Source organism: Toxotes jaculatrix, chromosome 4 (genome assembly GCF_017976425.1).
Source record: "Toxotes jaculatrix isolate fToxJac2 chromosome 4, fToxJac2.pri, whole genome shotgun sequence".
Lineage (NCBI taxonomy): Eukaryota > Metazoa > Chordata > Actinopteri > Toxotidae > Toxotes > Toxotes jaculatrix.
The window spans coordinates 21,042,907-21,065,384 of NC_054397.1; the positions used below are offsets into that span (position 1 = coordinate 21,042,907).

Genomic DNA, 22,478 nt, shown 5'->3' on the forward strand with positions numbered 1-22,478 from the left:
AGTAGGTCTCAAACTGCAGTGAGGACAGTGAGTTTTAAATGTCAATTGATCATTTGAAATTTTGTCATAATTAGTGTATAAATTCTTAACCTATGGCCCAAAACGTGTTTTGGCAGGTCACAGTAAACTTGACCTTTGAACTTTGGTGTTCCTGAGAGATCAGGTTCAAGAGAAAGGGATGGACTGACGGACAACCCGAAAACTGTTGTTAAACTTACTGACAACTGTTAATGGCCTTTGAACAGTTTAAACGAATCTCTAGCAAAATTTTTTCTAGTTTTGAGCCTTTAAGGAATATAACACTTGAATCATCACATCAAAGCAAATTATTTATTATCACTTTTATTTTATAGGGGAACCACAAGTACTTTAAAAGAAGGTTATACAGCGCTGTACATATGGGAGCAGTACTGACAGACTTGATAGTCATATCTTCTCCCTTTAAATACGATTCATTTAAATGTTCTATAATCTTATAATGATACAGTGATACAATAAAAGCTTGTGTAACTGGTCCTGCAGCTTTTCTGATATGTCGATATCATTTTTGTTGGGACTGTTATTTCCTTGTAACTTTTTCCAAAAAAGGAAAATAAAAGTTATGATCAAAAACCATTCGACAGGCAGAAACTGCCAGGCTGTAATCCTGCGTGACTCCCAATTCACTCACACAATAGAGAGAAAGAGAGACAGAGAAAGGGAGAAGGAGGAAAAAAAAAAGGAGAGAGATACAATTTTCATGTTCCGATGGCTGGTCTGTGATGGAAATGGGCATCAGTTCATAGTGAAGAACAGAGAAGCACAAGATATATTTTTGCACTTTCTGTAACCTCGACTCTTACTCTGCCCGACCATCGACCTGCTCAAAGACTCACTTCCATAGCTGTGTGCTCAGAGTCTGGCCAGATCCAGCTGCGGCCCAACCACCCATAGCTGACGGAGCCTGACCAAAGGCCATCTGGGCACCTGCACCATTCAGAGTCAACCCTGACATCTGCTGGTTCATCTGAGGATGACAGAGAGATCAGCGTGAATAACACTTGAGCATTGCCATCAAGGAAACCTATAACTGACTTACAACCCCAGACTTTATTATGATTATTATCTGTCATTATCCACATGTGAGACGTTGCCATATTCACTTTTTTCTAAATGATGCTAAAGTATATTTCTAATAACATGCTGTCTAAGTTGGGGTCAAACCAAAGCCCCTTTGTCCATGTGTCCTTTCTGCCCTCTAGTGCTCAGAAACTGAAGAGTCTCTACAGGCCTGCTGTGCTCCAATCCTACGTTGTGTTCCAATTATGTACTACACAGTCATCTTTTTAATATTCAGTTTTTGCAGGTAGTATACAAAAAACTTTACATATGTCTGTTTTAATGGGAAATGATATAATATGTGTGCCACTGGACATGAGTTAAAGCTACTGCTTATTAAACTTCACACAAAGACAGAAAAAGTTTTCTTTACTATTCCTGGTACTGTTCAAAACCTGCGCAGAAACATTATGCAGTGAACATTTGTGATACAGGTCCAATTCAAAAAACCAAAAAAAAAAAAAAAATCAAGCTTGTGCTGCCATCTAGTGGCTGATGAATGCTCTGCCCACACCCTGTACAGTGCAGCCTCTCAAAGTCCACTAATGCGCAATGCATCATCACACTGGGTGTGGTCACACGTGAAACAAATGACACCTGTCATAAGTGCCACACACCAGATTTAGAGTGGCATTGCTGGTTTAATAATCCAGTAAAGCTGCAGTGACTAACCTGACCCATGTTCCACTGAGCCTGCTGCCCAGGCTGGATGGTGTACATGCCCTGAGCAGGGACCATGCCTGCGGGCATCGCTCCACCCTGCGGTCCCATCATTCTCGGGGCCATGCCCATCACACCAGTGGCGGGCGCATTTCCCATGAAGCCGTTGGGCATCGTCATCCCGACCATCATGCCTGGATTGGGCCCCATCATGGCTGCCCCGCTCTGAGCCATCATGGCACCCATGACGGTTGTAGGTGGCATGGGCGTGCCCATGCCAGGGAAGGCCTGATAACCAGCAGGGGCCTGGACAGGAAACTGCATCTGAGAAGGACCCATGAACATGCCAGCTGAGGAGGGGGGAGAAGACAGAGAGAAAGAAAAAAAAAAGAGGAAGAGTGTTAAGCTCACTAATATAACTTTCATTCCAGTATTTTAATGTGTGAGGTGTGGACTGGGATGATTTCCAGAGCTTGTAAAATATTTGGTTGAATAATATGTTTGAGACGCCCGTTTCAGGCAGAGATGTTAGGAAAGGATTGTGTTGGGAAATATGCACAAGTATCTACTTGCTCATTCTGAACTCCACTCTAGTAATGTGATGTGAGTTCAGTGTTACCACAGCTGATAGGAATGATGGCAGAAACTAAAAAAACTATGACCCACAGTGTATAAAAAAACAGGGCAGACAAATTTTCAATCTGGAGCTGAGAAAAGCATAAAGAGGCACTACTCACAAAACTAGTCATGATAAATAGTTAAAATATTGAGATTTGTTTGTGTTCAACAACCATGGAGACAGACAATTTCAACACAGAGGACTAGGGTTGGATATTAAATCTCTACCATCCAAAATGTGACCTGAAAGTTCCTTATTTAAATGAAAACATTAACAATTTAAGAATATTTCAAATAGTCCAAAATCTGGTATAGCTGTTGCAAAGACAATATTTTATATTTGTGAACCTAAGCTTCTTTTGCTTCATGAAAAAGGGGCTTTGCTGAAACACGTTTACACTTCTCAAACTATTAAAAGGAATAGATCAGCATCAAAAAGCAGGTGCCACACAGGCTTTGCCCCACATCCCTTTTTCATGTAAAAATCGAGCTGCTATTTATAAATAGGTGCGACTGCAACAATAGGATGAACCCAGGTGCCATTTCACATCAGCTTCTGTGCTTATGAATTTCAAAACACTGCGCTCCTCACCGGCGGGCGGCTGGTGGGCCATGCTGTTGGTTCCATAGAGGGACAGGATGGAGTCCTTGGACAGGGGCTTCTTGGCCATGTCGTCGGTTTTAGTGGTGCTACTGCTGTCACTGAACAGGTCGAGGTCTCCCTGCCCTGACCCTGAGCTGGCTCCGACTCCTGCTGCTGGAGCTTGTGTCGGAGTGCTGGCCGCGATACTGGAGCTCACCTGGAGAGAGGAAGAAGATACTGGGAATGCTGCCACTGGTGCTGGTGATGATCTAATACATCATATATAATACTATAAATCCAGTTACTGTTTTATTTGGCTAAAATGAATATTAAAACATCATCACATAAAGCTTTCACTCATAATGAAAGAAATTTGTCTTTTCACACATGGGAATGTTTTAGGTTCACTCCCTTTGGTCCTTTGACCTTTTCCAAACTCTCATCAGCAAAGGGCCCATTATTAAAAATGTGATACAGTCTGTTACTTCTACATAGCTGCACACTACATAACTGTGAGTCTGAGCAGCCTGACAGTTAACTTGGGACAAGGCTGTCATACTAGGCAAACAGCTATAACCTGTTATTTGCCATATTTGACAGGATGATTTCCATATTTTATGCAGGAATAACCACAGCGATAAGAATCTGTCCTGCATAATAACGTCCCATATTTCAGTTGTGGCCTATTAGTAGCTGGTACAACCATTAAAAAAAAGTTTAATAGTAATTAAATCCCTACACCTATCAATTCAATTCAATTTTATTTCTATAGTGCCAAATCATAACAGAAGTTAACTCAAGGCACTTTCCATATAGATCAGGTCTAGACCATTCTCTTTGTAAAATTATCCTGTTTCTCTCTCACACAGAAACAGTAACATTTACTAAAGAACAAAGAGCCTCAGCTTCAATAATTCTGTAAAATAAAATAGCCTGTGATAGAGAAATGTTTCCGTACTAAATAAACTTAAACTGTGCGTTTGGACGTTTGCAGCAGGGTGGTAATTTACAACAGATGTTAAAAATTACTTCCTGCAGAGTCAGTTTTTGTTCTTTAGATGCAAATAAGGAAAGACTGGACACGGTTTCTGTGAGCACAATATTATTCAGTATTAAAAATCACACAATTAGTTCATCGATGGCATGATTAATCATCAGAAAATTAGTCAATAATTATTGAATAATTAGAAAAATCTGAAGCAGAACATTATTCAATAATAACATTCATAATGGAATAATTGTTGAACACATTTATTCAGTACTGATGCATATTGTGCTCTTGTTCCATCTTTTCAAATGTGAGGGTTTGGTGTTTTTCTCTGCTTCTATCATTGTTAATATATTATATCTTTGAGTTCGTGTTGGTCAGAAAACATCACTGTGAGCTTTAAAGACCTTGATAATAGGCATTTATCACCATTTCTAGAAAAATAATCAATAAATGAATTTCTAATGAAAATGTGGTTGCAGCTCAGTTTAAATGTTTAGCCAAGACTACCCTGCACACGGTTGCTGCATTCATTTTCTGAAGCGTGTTTCTGCTTCTCTTTAATTCGTGTTCACTGTCTCTGATCATTGGTGTTGCTGTCTCATGGCCAATTGATGCTGATGGTAATCATTTAACTTTTTTTTTTTTTACTGCGCATTTAATTTCAGTTTTACATCTAGACAGTCATTAGTGTTCAGCCCTGTTGAGCTATATTTACAAATTAGTACTGAATCTGAGCGAGGGAATTCCTGCTTGGCTTTACCTGAGAAAACTGAGCTGCGGACGTGGACGCGGGGAGGGGGTTGGATACCATGGGGCCGAATATATCCAGGTCATTGTTGTTCTGGCTTGTGCTCGTGCTACCATTGTTAGCTGATGCAGCTGCTGGTGCGTCTGTGAAAGACAGAAAAGTGAAAAAACTGGTTTTACAGGTGGAAACTAATCATACACCACTAGAAAAAACAACACAGTGAGACCACTTTAACAGAAGCATAACACACTGGTCGTTTCCCAGTGATACTGGATCCACCAAAGGACTTATGAAAAATCATAACTAAAAATCCTAATACAACATCAAACTGCTGTGAAAAGTGGTTTAAAACCAACAGAACCTATGTTTGCTAATGAGGAATGTGCATTGTCTTTGTATTTATTTAACTGCACTGCCCTCCCACAGCTGCGGAACTGCCCACACAGTGAGGATAGTGCTTAGTACAATAAAAAATTAATCAGCTTACCCTTAGTAGCTCATTGGCCACAAAACAAAAATAACAGTAAACATTACGTCCAAATAATGCAAAACCCCTCCAAGCCAATCACTAACATAAATATGTCTTTTTCCTTCAACTGTAAATGAAATTGCTATAATGAAGTATCGTCATTCAATTACTTATGCCTGAGCTACTCCATTGAAAAGACAGATGCACAAGCACACAAATTAATAGACAAACAATAACCTGCAGTTCTAGCTCAACATCTGACAACGAAAAGCGACAACGTTCAACAGAAGCACAACTGCTGATACACTGAGACAGAAATATCTACACAACTGCCACTTCTACGCTGCAGGATTTACTGTAAGAGATCCAGAATTGGATCCAAAACCAAAATTACCTCTGTACCCAATGTCTACAAGAGTCACTTTCTACTTTTCCATATGGTTGAGGTGCCTGTGCTGCACCATCACTGAATGTTATTTTACTGATTGTTGTCCAGTTTCTTTGAAGTATTTAACGATGATCATCCAAAGAAAAGGCACTGAATCTCAAAATCTAGACATACATCAACTTTCAAAACGAAACAAGAAGTTGGTGCTCGGCGGTTCATGTTGAGTGAGTCAGCAGCTGTAGCACTTCCTCTAGCTAACTCACAAAAACCGCCCACTGCAGCGGTTTACTGATACAAAGTTTTTAACGTAAAGCAGCAGGAGGTGTTTTATAGACTTCATTACAGCTAAACAGACAGCGTGGCAGATCCAAGCTCAGTCAGGGTGCTGCCTGTTAGCCGAAAGGGAATGTACAATAACAGTGACTCCAACGTTACACAGGCAGCAGGAACGAACTGAAAGGGGAACACAGGCAGCTTTTTAAAGATGTCACTTTCTCTGACGTCCAAGGCCTGATTAATACAAATCAAACCAACACGTTTACAGTGACAACACAAGCTGAAGACGGAGACATCTTTGGCCCTGATTGTATACTGAACCACAACATCACGGCCCAGTGCAGATCCTCTCTGCTGTGAGGCCATAGTGGTATACAGTCTCAACACACACACACATACATATACACACACACCACAGCATCAACATGCTACACCAAGGCAGGGGTAAAGGCAACCTGCACCCATCATATACACAATAACATTACAATACACTGTGGTTCTAAATGTGAATAACTGTAATCAAGAATTACATGTTGTCCTAAGACCATAAAAATGTAACTGCCAGCTCCACAAATACAGCCAGTTATATTCATTCAGTCATTTATCAGATCTGCAGAACAGGCAATAACCAGAAAACAATTACAAGCGGAAGCTGTTGTGATTCCATAAACACGCTCAGTCTCAGTTTGCACATTCACTTCAGACTATTTTCATTTTCAGGTAAAAGACACTCACCAAGGCCTAGTAGGTTCACAGATGGTTCTGAAGTCTTAGAAGGACTGATTTTGGGAACTGGCCTGGGCTCTTCACTCTTTAAAAAAGTAGTTGTAAGAAGAAAATTAAAATGAGAACAACTAACTCAATATAGGTCAAAAACAATGCTGAGCATGTTTATACAGCTCTATTCACAAAGGAATGTATGTGTGATACCTTGGTGTAGGATGACACCTTGCTCCCTCTGTCTGGCTCCTTCTCTTTCTTACTAGCTTTTGGCTGAAAACAACAAAAGAGACTCAAAGTGAACCACAGGCTTAAGTACAAAAAACAATGACAGACAGCTGAATGCATTTTATATTAAAATAATAATAATAATGTGTCGGTCAATACATACACTGCTCCCATTGGTCACATTCTTGCTGTAGTATTTCTTCTTCTCATATTTATCCCTGATGAAGAATTCCACTGCTCTGAGATCAGAGTTAAGGGGAAAAGAGGTATCATACAAACCAAAATAAAAAACTTGCCGCAGCATGTTACATTTAAGTTCTTCACAGCATATCTGCTGAGACTGAAGGATACTGGTCTGTTTGAGGTCTTCTGAAGCTATCTGGAAGGTTGGCCTCATAAAGCTGCCTGGCCTTGGTGTTACCCATCTCCTGTATCCTCTGAAAACAGCAGAGAGAGAGAGAGAGGGGGGCTAATAAGAAGACAGAAACTGTTCATAAAGGCATGTTGACATATTTAAATGGGTATGACTCGCTCATGATTATCAGGGCTACCAAGCAGTGAAAACAGTGGTATAATGTCTTCTGAGGCTCTCAATGTATGAGAAAATAACCCTGATGATGTTATCAGATTTTTTTTCTTTATCTTGGGTTAACAGCTCTTTAATAGACTGCCTGTGCTGCAAACCTGGGGTGTGGAGTTTGTGAGAGGTGGGTGTATACCAAGCAGGACGAGTGGAAGGCTGAAAGGTGCAGATGGGTAAGATTCTCATACATGAGGTGAACGGCCCTGGCTGATGTGAGGCATCAATATCTGTGTAATGTTTCTGGCACTTCTGTTTGAAAAGCAGTATTTATATAGAAGCTTTCAGAAACGTGTTTCACGGTTGTAATTACGACTTGGATGTTCACATTAATGGTAATTTACAAGATGAAAACTGGTAATTATGGTGACATCCAAATGATATGATGCAGCAGCCTGACAGGCTATCAAGTTGCATTGTGGGACATGTAGGATACAGTATTTTCAAGGTAGATGCACAGAATCTGATCATATCTTTTATTAATCTGTTTCTTGCAAGTCCAACAACTTTATTGAGGTGCAGGGCTGAATTAATGGGAGTGACTAATGTCACAACTTTGAGACTTTGAAAAGCATCTCGTCTAACTGAACCTAAATATGTAAACAAGAACACAGTACCTGGATTTGGTCTGAGGTCCATTGGTCCAGGTTGACTGATTTCACTCTGGATATGTGTACTCCCAGGTTCCTGTGGATGCCAGCACATCGGATGCAAATAAATACTCCCAGATTCCAGGATGCCCATCTTGGACCTGATAAAACAAGAAACCCAGATTGTGATTCGAAAGTGGAGAGATGCCCGACGACAAACATAAACATGCACGTTTTTGTTGTGATTTAAAATTCCAAGAAAATGGTTCTGCAGTCTTTGTCATTGACCCAACATAAAAACAAGCCTCCGGTTTCTCTGGAGGACCGGCTATAGTTTGTCAAACGCCTTTAACACTCGAAGACCGAGCTGAAGGCGGCGGTGAGGAAGAGACGCTGTGGGGAGCTTATGCAGGTTTAGAGAAGTTAGCTTGCTAGTTAGCCTCTTAGTTTAGCTTAAGGGGAAGAGATGTCAGCTGACTAGCCTGAGCCTGTTACACACTAGCGAGTTAGCTTAGCTTAGTTATTAGCTTAGCTAAGCTAACCAACGCAGATGCTACTTTATTCCTCAGCGTTAGCGGCGGATTGTGAGTGAAACCGTGAACTTTGTGTAGTAAAAAGGGAAAAAATTCTAAAGTGTGAATGCCGCACCTTTCGCCTCGCAGTCGGCGCAGTACTTGTTGTCTTCCTCTCTCAGCATTTTGGACAGGATGGCCTGGTGCTGCTCGTTCAGTTTCTGGGCCTTCTCCCTCTCCGAGCGAGTCGTCATATTTGCGGCTTTAGTCGGACTTTCTTAATTAAAAGAACTCTACTTTAATCAGTCGTCAATCGAAAGACGTTTCTGGTAAAAGACCATAATCAGAGGTATGAACGCCTCCGAGTGGGATATGAAAACACCCGGAACCGGAATCCCTTCTCCGCCCACAGGAATTCTAGAGCTGACGCGGCGGCCGCATCGGATTGGACGAACGTCCTGACGTCGTCTGACGCACAAAGTTTCTTGTGAATTAAGTTTTACAAATTCATCAAAAATTCATCTTCTGCACTTGAAATATTTCACCACTTCCCATTGATAATTTTGACTGGAAAGATGCCTACTGGTTTGCCACATGAAAAATGATAAGATGGTCCTATTTTTTTCCCCCTAAAAACAATATAACACTGCACAGCTGCAGTTCCCAAGTTTATTAAACATGAACATAAAATATATATACAAACAAATGAATAAAAAAATGCATATATATATATACAGGTTTATGTGTATCTGAAGACCTAAAAATACAAACATTTGGTGAACTTTATAGAACTGAATTTAAGAGCAATTTAAAGAACACAGATAAATACTAACATACTGTACATAACTCATTACTGATCAAACCTCACAAATGAAAACAAGTAGGAAAAGGAACAAAGGAAATATGTAGTCAAGAGAAGACTTTCAACCCTACTGAGGATTAATCTGTTTACGTTCAAAGTTCAAAATAATTTACAGTGCTCGGTGGAAAAGTGTCGAAATATATTTCTAATACGTTGGAGAACTTTCCTAACTTGAATTTAGATGCTCTCGGAGTTTTTAAAAGGATCCATTGTTACTCTGTACATACAAGAGTCCTTAACCTAAAAAATGGGCAACTTTAAATTACTCATTTTGTAATGCTCTCTACCAGAGACATATACATACAATAAATCATTAGCCTTGCTGCTTTCCCAGCATAGTTAGTCCTCATATCAGCTTACATAAATATACACAGTGATAGCACTGTACAAGGAGACTCAAATTGGAAATACTGGTAGATAAGTGGTGCTTGAAATGGCTAATGCACCGCTGCTTTAAAAGAAGGTTTCCAGGCGGATCTTGAAGTTATTCTCTTGGTGCCTCACTGCAATCCCATAGCGGAGAAGCATCTCAACGTACGGTGGCCAGAATGTGTTATCTATTGTCACATAGGGGTCGTGTGGTGCGTTAAGGACCTTGTTCATTAGCACCTGTGGGGGCACAGAAGATAGAGGTAGACTGGGGTTGAGCGCATCTGCAGTAACAGTGCAAGATGATAACCTCTTTGGTAATACACACGTGACTGCGATAGGAATGAGTAAGAGAGAAATGACATTTGCCAAAGGTGCTGCCTCATACTAAAGGATGTTTATGTTTACATGGTATGTGCCATTGTCACCAGGACACTACAGCATTTGTGGCTGAGAATAAACTAGTTGAACGAGTTGGTATGGTTGGTGCTGACAATGACACCCCTAACCCCTTATCATTCTCAAACTAAATGACTATAGTTCTCTAGTTCAAGGAGACGGGGGAGCGGAGGTGATAATTATATATCTTTATAGCAAATATAAACAGTTATAGTCTTGGTTCTTATCATTGTCATTACTGCACCAACCAACAACAAACACACAGGGGAGCCTCTCTGTCACAACTTTGTGGACTGGAGTTTTTTTTTTTTTTTACAGTGGGCATTTTTGACACATCGTCACAGCACAGCACAGAAAAGCACAGGCCTAACTTCTAACATTAATGAGTGATCTGTTACCAGTGAGCCAACACACACAATGCTATGGAACTGGCTGATATGAAAAAAGGTATGCAGCAGTTAGTAATGTTATTAATTACACCCATAATTTCCAGCAATATTATGTCAAATAGTCAAAAGGCATGGTGCATGAAAGTGCATCAAAATAAAACCTCACTGAACCTTAGAAAATGAAACCTTTCAACGCTGCTTAGTGTGTGAAAACTCACCTCCAGAATTTCATTGAGTGAAATCAAGTCTTCATTTAACCCCAGTTCCATGTTCTGAAAGTGAAAACAAGTGATGATAAGGCATACTGGAACCAGTAACAGAGCATAGATTTTACATGTAAATAAGCTGAAAAAGCACAGACAATCATCAAACACAACACAGGTCACTGCACCTTCTTCTTGTTTGTACTGTTTTCGTTCTGAGGGAGAGGAACATGTTTCTCCAGAACATCCCCCAGAGACTCCATCAGCCTCTCCTGGTACACCTTCATTTTTTGGATTTTTTCCTTGGTGTCTTGCAGTACACTAGGAAATGCGTGTTAACACACACACACACACACACACACAAAATATATATTCAAAATTTCATTGCTTGATAAATTGGCATTATTATCTTCGCTTGCTTTGCTGCCTCAGTGGTATAGTGGGACCATCGCACTCACCTGTGCTCAGATAATTTCTCCTTTTCCATTTGAAGTTGTTCAACATGATCACTGGCAGCTGTCAGCACCTGCTTCTTCTCCTCCAGCCACTTCTCTTCACTAAAAAAAAACACAAACATGAAGGTTTCACAGCAATAAACAGAGCAGGACAGATGAAAAAATCTCTGAAAGGTACATTCATGCACTTCTGAAAAGGATTTATGTGCTCAGAGACAGGACAGTAAGTCACAGAAAACCTGCAGTATAACTGAAAGGTTACGTACAGTTCTTTAGTTTCTCTCAGTTTGTCTCTTTTTGCTTCATAGCAAGAAACAACCATCTCAAGTTCAGAGCACAGTTTGAGCATCTGTGGAAAAAAAATGAGAAAACTGGATTGCATGACTCTAACAAAACATTTAATTTGGCATTTTAGTGAGACATATTCTTCAATGTTGGAGTTTACACATAAACATACCTCCTCTTTTCCAGCTTGAAGTAAAACTTCAGAATTTGCTGCCAGCACTAAATGGCAAAAATTAAGTTAATACATTTTAAACATGCAAATTTTGTCATATTAGACACTGGATATAGCAGATATAACAATTACTATTTCAATTTGACTTGAACGCCTAGTATTACAAACTGATATGGACACAAAAAACAAACAGTTATGTTTGATGCACCACTTTAACTGGCACAAAACTGTGGTACTGATTTGTGATATTCATACTTCAGTTGTAAACACTTTCAACAATATTACATTATGGTTACAGCTTCCATTATGGTGTTTATGGAGGACTTACATTTCGGCTCCACTGTCAGCCACTGCTTCAGTTCAGCTTCTGTTGCCATCAGTCGATTCACTGACTATTGGACATTAATATTCACATATCAAAAAATATAAGAATACAACGTGTTTTTAGAGGCTTGTGATTAAATTACTGGTTAGTTATTCAATTATTTACATTAAAAAATGTCATAAAATTAATTTTCTGACTGAAAACCCAACTGCTGGACCACCGACCCTACAATTAGTGGGATGACCTGCTCTACCTCCTGACTGCCCCTAAATCATCTCTGGAACCAAAATATGTTGTCTAGGCTATGATATCTCTTGTATAGAGCTGAACTGATGAGGCTATTAATCAATTAGTTAACTAAAAGAACTGGCAACTATTTGATCATTTGATTAATAATGTCATTTAATCAGAAAAGTCAAATATTGCCTGGTTCCAGTTTCTAAAATGTGATGATCTGATGCCTTTCCTCCTCATAAACAGTGTGATAGTGTACTGAAAATTGTTGGGTTTTGGACTGTTGATCAAATAATGCTTGGGCTGTGGGAAATGGTGGGTTAATCAAGAAAATCATTGGCAGGTATAAACAGAAAATGTTCAACATTTCTGAGACATTTCAGCTGAAGGTTTTCCATGTGTTATAATGACATTAGCAGGATACTTTAGAGAAACTGAAAATTTCATAAATGGACATGTAAAATCATCTCACCTGCTCTTGTGGATTCTCACAGAAATCTGGTTCACTCAGTATGATCTCATTCTGAAGCTGCAACACAGAGACGCACAGTGTGCAGTTTGTATCCAGTGGCTGGTTAAGGTCAAAGGACAGCCTGCAGGGGCTGGATCCTCAGGTTTAAAACATGGGCTTACCTTTTCCAGCTGAGCAAACTGCTCCTCGCACAGCTCCAGCAGCTCAGACTGAGCTGCCTCTGACAGCTCTGAAGCTGCCTGACCGCCTGGCTTCACCTCAGCCTCAAAACACCGAAACACAAAAAGTCAAAAGCTGTCGATTTGGATTTTGGTAAATGTGTTTTTAAATACTGAATAAGGCACAGGTAAAGTTGCCACATCGCATATGTTAGGTCTTGTTAGCTGTCCGTAGTTCTGGCTCACGGTGAAGAAATTAAAATGCGTACGTTTACTTTTGCAGGGCCGATATGCTCTATAATAAATATGAAAATATCACACTCTGCGTTGTTATGTACATATCTGAACCATAAGAATTAGCCAAAGGACGTGCAGTCTTACCATAATTGATATTTTTTTCTTCACTAAAAGGACCACAACAACAGACACCTCCTTTTCAAAATACCGCCAACTTTGATGACGTAACGTCGGCGACAGCGTTCAGTGCTGAGGAGCGTTGATGCTGCGCAGGACTGCGCAGGTACAGAGCACAGTTTAGGTGTGAAAGTGTGACTCTACTGCCATGTAGACGAAGTTCCCACCTAATTACTATTTCTGTTACTATTACTATTTAGTTTTCGGGGGAAACGGGTAAATTAATATAAAACTGTTTGTAAAGACAGACAACACATCTCTTTACAGAGATGCAGAAACCCTGCTTTTATCCCCACTACATTTATTTGACAATTAGTCGCTAGTTACTTTAAAGATCAGGATTTAACATACAAAATCATGATCATCTACATTTTTACAGTGTTAACTACCTAACATAGAAATAACCAAATTTAAAATGAGTTTTTTCTCAACCAGCTACAACATGAAAATGCTTTTACATTAGTACTAATAATGCAATATTATGATACAAGACTTTGAAAGAGGTCATTCTGCATTTTACTGAAGTGGGGTAAGTAAAGTTTTGAAGGCATGACATTTACCTGTAATGGAGAAATTGAAGGTATTTCTACTTCTGGCTAAGTAAAAGATCAATATACAGTCAGTATTTTGTCCAGCACTGTGAGAAGGTACACATAAGGCCATATGAATATACAAGAATTTTTTTTTTTTTTTTATTCAGTCGATGTTAGATGAGGTTCCAGTAGGTTTCAGGAGGTAGTCGCAGTCATGTAATATTGGACAGTAGGTTGGGAACTGACATAAGAAAACCATGAGTATCTTGAATTCGGTATCATTGGCTCTCCGATAAGTCTGATGAGACATTTTCACTGAGAGAGAGAGGGAGGGAGAGAGAGAGGGAGAGAGAGGGAGAGAGAGAGAGAGAGAGAGAGAGAGAGAGAGAGAGAGAGAGAGATCTGCCCACTACACTACAGGCTGTATAATAACATAAGAACTGAGCTCTCACCCCAGTCTTAACCCTCAAACAGTCATTTAAACTTGTGGGTTCCAGCATTTTGGTCTTTATAAAGCTAGTGGGGTCCTGGTTTTCAGGCCGCATGAATATTACCATATTTACCTCCCTCACGCACGTACACACATGACTACAGTAAAACAAGCCCACACACACACACACACACACACACACACACACACACTCACACATCATGGCTGATTAACTGCTCAGTGTAGTGGAGTTCACTGTCAAGTAAACACCAGCAGGTGTCTCTGTTTGCCTCTCACCTCAGTGACCAAGCAGCTGACTGGATTTTCAGTTATAGTCAACACCTGCACTTCCTTGTTCTTTTTCTCACTGCCCTCCTGTTTTTCATTTAATGTCTCGCATCTTTCTAATTGATATCATATTAATATGCTGATAATGACATGCTGAATTTTTTTATTTATTTTAACATAACATCCCTGCTGAAAAACACTGAACTCATAATGCTGGTACAATTTTGACTATATTCATGTCAGACCAACAAAGGAAGACCTGCTTAATATGAACCAGCTATACAACAAATATTACAAGGAGCATTTAGTAACACATTAAATAATTTATTTTTTACACAGAATGATCTGCATGGTTCATATTGTATCAAACTGCAGTGTGTTTTCTGCAGCCTTTTGTTTGCCTTTCTGACTTCTCACAGTGTCAGTAGGAAGCTCTTTTAACATTTATAAAATCACTCTTTTTAATCATTCTGCTGCCTCTCTGTAATATTTATCATCCTACAAACTCCAGCCACCTGTGATCTGAAGCCGACTGTAGACTGCAACACTGTGGCAGATTAACTTCCTCATCAACTAGCAACAGTATCTTTTTTTTTGTGCATATTTTTCCCTGCTAAACAGTACAAAAATGCTCATAATACATCTGCCGATCTGTATCTCTTTCTTTTCCTCTCACACACACTTGTGTATTTATCACACAGGCACATAGGTTTGCTGTTGTTTGGCTGTAATAGTGTTAATCTATCAGCACATTTGTTGCAACAAAACTAGAGGAGCAATTTAGTCCAAAGAGCCAGACTGACTCTTCCTGAGTATTAATCTGATGGACATGCTGCAGCAGTAGTATACATGTACAGTATATATTTACAGATTTTCCTGGTACATGTTTTCAAGCTCCATCCAAAAAAAACACATAGCCTGGATTATTTGAATGATCAACTAGAATTTGATTAATATGCAAATTTCCGAACAAACCGTTCCATTTGAGCCTTCAGCGCAGCCTAATTAATCAACAGTTAAAGGAAATTAATACATACATCAATTCTGTCAGGAACATGCTTAGTTCAATCGCCCGTAAAATTGAAGTTTGAAGTATTAACTGGCTCCACAGGAAGGCTATGATTAAAACTCTACAATTCAGCTCTATTTAGATATATAGAGTGATTTAACTCCAGGCAAATATAAAGTCATTTACAGATCTCCTTTTTCTACTTATTCAATAATAATAATAATAATAATAACAATAATAATAATAATAATAATAATAATAATAATAATAATAATAATAATAATAATAATACATTTAGGAACTGTTTGATTTCTATGGACATATATTATTTTCAATATTTCTACAAACACTAATTAATTCATTGAAATGCTTAAATACTGGTCACTCGACCAGTGTCTTCAAATATTAATTTACACTTTGCACCTGAGACTTTTTTCCACAAGGTGCAAATAATAATAATAATATTAATAATAATAGAGAGAGAGAGAGAGAGAGAGAGAGACAGAGACAGAGACAGAGAGCAAGAGAGAGAGTATAAAAAGGGGAGGGGAGGGATGAAAAGAGAGAGGGCTGTACTATTGTTTCAGTAGAGACTCATGCATCAAACTTCAATTTTCCGGACGATTGAAGTAGTGATTTTTTCCATCTTGAAGTGAAATACTGAAATACACTTAAGACCTCCAGATTAATTACCACGAAGTGGTCCCTCAGACTGTAGTATTACTTATCGCCGGGCCCGCCTGACAAGCCCTCATAAAATAAGCAAGTGAAATCCATAAACTTAGCCTGCCTTAACACTCTCTCCCTTCATAAATATGCTTGATTCAGAATAGGCTGCAGAAGGCACACACACACATACACACACACTCACACACACACACAGTGTTGTAATATGTAAAATATGCTTTAAAGAATTTGTGTGCATACGTATACACACATACATATACAGTTTTTGGGGAAGTAGCTTTAGAATCAAGGGTTACCTTTGATTTTGATAGTAAACCTTAATAAAAAAAATGATGTGATATGATGATGATACAGTTCCCCCATGAAGACACATTTAGATTATTATGACTGATTTACACTACTGTCATTCATTATCTGTTTATACAGCATCCACTCATGGTGCCCACAGGAGGAGTTAGAGTTGCTGACAAATACACTGATAAATAGTTATAACTCCATTATAATGTATTATACCATTTATTAAATGTTCATATATTACCTACACAGGGGGATTAAAGTAAAGTGGTCAGACCACATATATCTATATATCTATATCTATATCTCTATCTCTATCTATACACACACACACACACACACACACACACACACATATACACAGTATAATTTGTTAGAGAGAAGTTACAATAGCTTCAGTAATATTGAGTGGTTATGGGTGTATAAACTATTTCAGGTCATCCTGAATAAAACACTAAAACAAAACAAAACAAAACAAAACAAAACAAAAACCAAACACTATTAAACAGCTCAGAAGAAGACAGCTCTACTTATCATTTCTCTTAACAAAGAGGGTTAAACGGGAGGTAGCCTTTTGAGTTCCTCTTCTGGATACTCTCTCTTTCTCACATCACCATGTTTTCAGCTTCATTAAACTCCTTAAAGACAAAAGAAGTAAAGAGGCAGGAGAAGAGAAGAAAAAAAAAAGATGAGAAGAAAACAAACAAAAGACTTTCCTAACCAGACTTTGGCATAAATGTCACAGTCTAAACTCTTTATGGCTCCCTATTTAACATTAAAAACACTTTCAACAAAATAATCCATTTCTTGTTTAGAAAACGTTCTTGGACAGAAGTCAAACATATTATTCCACAGCTAAAAAGCGGAGAAAGACAAGCGGCTCACAAAAAAGGGGCAGTTTCATTGTAATTCATTGACTTGTTCAAAACGCCAGGCAAAGAAAAGGGCTAGACATTAATAGCCGCAGATGCCCTCATGAAGGGAGAGTCTATGTAGGCATTATGGCCTTTGTTCGCACCCAGTTAAACTGTTTAAAAGGAGGGTTAACTCAATCCATCAAATTGTCTGAAATTGTGAGGAAATTTCAAAAACCATATGGCCTCCAAACGTTTGCGTCCTTTTTGTGCGGTGGGACACACTTGTCTCAGTATTGCTGCCTGCGGGGGACCGGCCCTGCTCCTTTGTGGCTCGTCCCATCAGGGAACGCTGCTCATTTGTCCCCACTTTTCATGCTTTACGCTCAAAATTACGGCCCAGTCCCACAGAACAAAAAAGGTCTATAAAGGCCCGGAGAAACTGGCCCAAAACTTTGTGTTTTTGTGGCATCCTCGCCTTTTTTTCCCCCGGCACCAGATTTGTGTTTCTCACATAAATTTTTGCCACGAATGGAGAAACACGTCTAAGGGTCAAGAAGCCACGATACGCATTTAGGGTGTGAAAGGGGATGTGAGATTCCCGGCCACAAAATGTTTAGAGCATCCTAGTAGAAAAGGACACAAAGGGACAAAATAGTTCAGTATAATAACTCTAAATAGGCCGCTTTTGATAGGCTTACACGGCCCCAGATTTGGCAATAAGAGCCTGTTTCTGAAATGATTTTTTTTTTTTTTGGTCTGTAAAAGGAAAAAGAAAAAAAAAACTCCAGGCTATTATATCCATAATAAAAGAGCCCTATATTAATTCAAGAATTACAACATAAAAGAAATATTCAGAAAAAGCCATTTTATTCCCACAGTAGCCTATATACATTACAGTCTGTGCATTGGTTTTCAAATAATGTCCTGATTTTAGAAAGGCACTTACAGGTGTACAAAACATAACAAATTTATAACTGTAAATCTATTGTATCCAAACAATAAATCTAAAAAGTAGCCTACAGCTCGTCAAAATAACCGCAATATTAATTGTTTCTCGCCATCGCTGGAGCATTCCCATAAAAACGCATAGCTGTGAATGTCCGAGTTTGCCTTTCCGATCATCATCATCATGCATTGCAGCATCGGGGACGCCAAATATGAACTGAAGTCAAGGGTTACAGTCAGATGATGATGATGAGGAGGAGGAGGAGGAGGAAGAGGAGAGACGGCAGTGACAAACGTGATTCAATGGCGACTTGGCTCAGAAAACACAAAAGCATTTAAATAAAAAAAAAGAAAGAAAAGTAAAAATAAATAGATAGTGATCACAAATCAAATCATGCATTTACATGCAAAAATATGGAAAACTGGAGAACTTTCAGTGTGGTGTGAGAAGATAGGACATAGGAAAAGCAATGGAACGTGTGTGTGTGTGTGTGTGTGTGTGTGTGTGTAAATGGGTCTGTGTGTGTGTGTGTTGGCCTATAATGTTTTAAAAAAATAATAAGTTAGCCTACTCATGTCATTTTAGACCATATTGCTTTGATTGCAAGAAGTAACAGTTTGCTAATGAATACATTGTAAAATACCACTGCATATTTCTTGTTCTGTGTTCATGCTTCACTATGAATAGGTCTATCTGTGCCGATATAAAAGTCATTACATTTTGGTACATGTTCTGAGATATGGTATACAATATAAGCAGTAAGTTACAAGTCCTCGGTAGGATTCTTATTCATCGTCTTTTTGTGTTACTCGACTTCTCAGCCCCACGCTGCGCCATCAGTCATCCACATCAATCTCCACGTCCTCGTCCTCTGAGCACTCTTTACTAGTTGTGTGGTCTGAGAAGGGAGACAGCGGCGACGTCCGCAGTTTCTGAGCGAGCTCGTGCTCCTGTTGGCCGCCCCGCGCGGGGGACTCGGCTCGCGGGTGGCCCAGCGTGCCGTTGGCGCATTTCTCCAGATCTGCCAGCTTGGCGAGCTTGTCCAAGGGGACCTGGCCTATGGCCTTGGCCGACTCCACGTCGGCCTTCATCTCCTCCAGGTCCCGTTTTAGCTTGGCCCTCCGGTTCTGAAACCACGTGATAACCTGCGCGTTCGTCAGGCCCAGCTGCTGCGCGATCTGGTCCCGGTCTGCGGGGGACAGGTACTTCTGGTACAGGAAGCGCTTCTCCAGCTCGTAGATCTGGTGATTGGTGAACGCCGTCCGAGACTTCCGACGCTTCTTCGGGGTGCTTCTCTGGCCGAACAGAGTCATCCCGTCCCGGCCTGTGAGGGAGAGAAGGAGGCTGAGTGAAAAGCGATTCGTGCAGGTGCAGGGGTTTTATCTGCACCGCTGCAGTGTGCACGTAAAAGTGATCCTAACGCAAGAATGACAGTGAAAGTAATCTGTGAAATACTAAGACCTTTGAGCCCTTGTGGGAACAGGTAATTATGAGAATATTACACAGACACCACTGGGAAATACTGAGCACCAGACACATGAGGCCTTAATATTAAAGAAAAGCGGTGGCGATTTATTTCGTTGAACAACAACAAGGAAAATTAGCTCGCCTTTGTTCGATAAGACATTTAAAAGGGAAAAAAAAAATCTGCATTCCTGCACACAAAAGAAAAAATAATGGTCTCGTTATTAAACAAGACAATTTAATAAATATATTCCATTATACAGTGTAAAACACGAGAGCGAATAGTGTCATTTTCTGTCTGGTGCAGGCCCTGAGATAAAAGGGAAAAAAAAAACAAATATAGCTGATGATATAACATTTTTAAAAAGGTTAATTTCGCATGCGGACATTTACCTTCCGCAGCCTGCAAAACACTGACTTCCAGCCCCTTGAAGGTCTTGCTGGCCAGCTCCTCCAGCGCGCAGAGCGGGGAGGTCTGGGTGAGGAGAGCGCGGCTGGACAGAGGGATGCTGGACGGACGGTGCTTCTCAGAGGACGAAATTAGATGAGCCGTTCCGCAAATCGTGTAACTTCGTTTCACAGACGGTTTGTTGAGGATGTCCTCGATGCTGAAGGGGGTCAGCGGCTTGTTGGAGTTGGCAGGAGGCGGCAAGTGGTCCAGCGGACTTCGCCTCCTGTTTTCCACTGCATCACATTTGGCCACCTCTTTGGATGTCATCATTGGTTGTACGCAGAGTTTATACAGGACTTGGTTGAAATATTCAGCGGTTTAAAAAACGAGGGGAAAAAAGTCACATAACAGTTTGGAGGTTAGGGGGGAAAAAACCCAACAAAACAAAACACAAAGACACGGAGGGGAGAACGAAGAAAAGAAAATCTTATTCCAAAATCGGGTGTCTTCAAAGTGTCGATCCTCGGGAGCAGCAAGTCCGCAGGAGTGAGATGCCTCCCTGAAAATGGCGAGGTCCAAAGAGTTGAGGATTACTAACAAGTTATCATTGATTGGTAGGTAATCAATTATCTCCAGTGGCACTTTCGCCCTCTTCCCTTTCACTCTTTGACTATGTTGCAGTCCAGTGCAGGGCTTTTTGCGACTGGGGGTGTCCCATTAATTAGGACGCATGGCTGGAAGGAGGAGGAGCCCGGCGGAATTATAATGCTTTGTGCTCTTATCATCTTTGGTCTAATTTAGTCGTGTGGTGAGATACCAGAATAGGTATATGGGGTAAATGAGGGGAAGCAGAAAGAGAGGGAGAGAAAGAGAGAGAGAGAGAGAGAGAGAGAGAGAGAGAGAGAGAGAGGGAAAGAGGGAAAGAGGGAGATGAGAGGGAGAGAAATCACAGTCCGTAGCCTATTTAAGCGTCTTTTTTACGCGTAAAACTTCTGTTTCAGTTCAGCAGCAGGGTTTTCTAGTCTTTTATTTAAAAGTATTCGGATTATCTGGATGTTTGTCAGAAACATAACTCGGATCAGGGGTTATTTTAGATGTCGCAGTTATAGTCAGAAGGATATTTTCCTCGACCTAAAGCGTGGATGATCCTTTGTTTTGTAAAGGTAATGTAGAGCTGGGCCATATATCAGCTCTGATGATTCCTCTTCTGGGGCGGGAGAGAAGGAGCAGCATGCGTCCCTCTCAGCAACGCCAAATCCGGGCCATAACTCAGGCGAAAGGGCTCCTTTTATATCATCCGAGAAATAGTTCATCTCCTCTCAAATTTCCCCTCGTCCTCCAGGTTTGACATGACGGGTTTTTTTTTTTTTTGGTGGCCGCTCTGACAAATCGACGACAGGGTATTTGCATAAGAAAATGAATTTACGCAGTAGGAGAAAATATTTGTTTTTCCCATCATCAAAATGATCTTTTTTTAAATTCAAAGACAGAGAAAGTTTTAGTTTTTCATTTCATGACATTTAAGTTCTAATTTCATCTTTAAATGAGCTCATTTGTCGGTAATTTTATTGGGTCAAATGGGACTTTTGAGGATTTAAAACATATATTATTATTATTATTATTATTATTATTATTATTATCCATTCGGTGTCGTTTGTTGTTAATGCTGCTCTTGTTCTTTATTTAAAGATGTTACTGTATATTTGAATGGCTTCATAACGGATGTCAGATCAGGATGCTGTAAGTGTAAGTGTGATTATTATAGTTTCATATCACTGATGGACGCGCCAGTGAAAATAAAACATCAACATGATGAGGGTGATGATGAGGATGATGATGATGATGATGAGAAATGCATGGTCGCATTTTAATATTTGAATATTATTTAGCAGATTAGTTATTTCAGTATTTCCAATCTCAGTGTTTTACCACGTGTCTGTATTTTACCAAGCATTTCCTGTGCATTGAAATCAGATCATTTAGGTCATTTAGAAATGTGTTTGAACAGGATTCATTTTTTATGGCGATGAAAACAGGACTGAAAACAACAAGGAACCGACAAGAAATTAATGAAAAAAACGATAAACACATTTTATTCTGCTGTTGTAGGACAGTCTGCGTGATCAACTTTCCCCAATTATATTTATATATATTATACATACATATATATATAAAATAGTCAGCATGGCACCTTAATTTTAAACAAATTAATTAATATATTTAGTTTTTTTTTTTCTTTATTGAGAATGAGAGAGAGAGTAAAAGGAGATTTATTTTTGGCTGGTTATGTCTCCAGTTGAACTTTATCAGGTTATAAAAATCAAAAAGCAGCCAGCAGGCAATTTTGAGCCAGCACAGTTTATATTTGCTGCTGGTGGGGG

The 22,478-nt window shown here is 39.7% G+C and overlaps 3 protein-coding genes across 3 annotated transcripts; all 3 read right to left on the bottom strand.

The window, feature by feature from the left end:
• On the bottom strand, positions 1-8,863 carry LOC121180157 (stromal membrane-associated protein 1-like). Its single transcript, XM_041035321.1, has 10 exons — positions 8,598-8,863; positions 7,977-8,110; positions 7,131-7,216; positions 6,943-7,018; positions 6,762-6,824; positions 6,567-6,642; positions 4,711-4,841; positions 2,969-3,176; positions 1,771-2,108; positions 1-1,006 (listed from the first exon to the last, which is right to left on the bottom strand). Exons 1-10 carry the CDS (start codon positions 8,713-8,715, stop codon positions 872-874), a joined length of 1,365 nt encoding a protein of 454 aa, XP_040891255.1. The 5' UTR covers positions 8,716-8,863; the 3' UTR covers positions 1-871.
• Positions 8,864-9,116: 253 nt separating this feature from the next.
• cenpk (centromere protein K) lies at positions 9,117-13,226 on the bottom strand. The gene is made up of 10 exons (XM_041036539.1): positions 13,166-13,226; positions 12,788-12,889; positions 12,627-12,683; positions 11,924-11,987; positions 11,596-11,642; positions 11,405-11,487; positions 11,142-11,240; positions 10,872-11,004; positions 10,699-10,752; positions 9,117-9,932 (listed from the first exon to the last, which is right to left on the bottom strand). Exons 1-10 carry the CDS (start codon positions 13,166-13,168, stop codon positions 9,777-9,779), a joined length of 798 nt encoding a protein of 265 aa, XP_040892473.1. The 5' UTR covers positions 13,169-13,226; the 3' UTR covers positions 9,117-9,776.
• Positions 13,227-19,078: 5,852 nt separating this feature from the next.
• Positions 19,079-20,427, bottom strand: lbx1b (ladybird homeobox 1b). Its single transcript, XM_041036667.1, has 2 exons — positions 20,100-20,427; positions 19,079-19,566 (listed from the first exon to the last, which is right to left on the bottom strand). Exons 1-2 carry the CDS (start codon positions 20,425-20,427, stop codon positions 19,079-19,081), a joined length of 816 nt encoding a protein of 271 aa, XP_040892601.1.
• Positions 20,428-22,478: the final 2,051 nt, after the last annotated feature.

Coding starts and splice junctions, on each gene's coding strand:
- LOC121180157 (XM_041035321.1), bottom strand. CDS start 8,715: ATGACGACTCGCTCGGAGAGGGAGAAGGCCCAGAAACTGAACGAGCAG. Junction 7,019..7,130: donor AGAAGACCTCAAACAGACCA/GTATCCTTCAGT, acceptor CTCTGATCTCAG/AGCAGTGGAATTCTTCATCA. Junction 6,643..6,761: donor AGGTGTCATCCTACACCAAG/GTATCACACATA, acceptor ACTTTTTTAAAG/AGTGAAGAGCCCAGGCCAGT.
- cenpk (XM_041036539.1), bottom strand. Junction 11,988..12,626: donor GTGAGAATCCACAAGAGCAG/GTGAGATGATTT, acceptor AATGTCCAATAG/TCAGTGAATCGACTGATGGC. Junction 10,753..10,871: donor ACAGTACAAACAAGAAGAAG/GTGCAGTGACCT, acceptor TTTCACTTTCAG/AACATGGAACTGGGGTTAAA.
- lbx1b (XM_041036667.1), bottom strand. CDS start 20,427: ATGATGACATCCAAAGAGGTGGCCAAATGTGATGCAGTGGAAAACAGG. Junction 19,567..20,099: donor TGTTTTGCAGGCTGCGGAAG/GTAAATGTCCGC, acceptor TCTCCCTCACAG/GCCGGGACGGGATGACTCTG.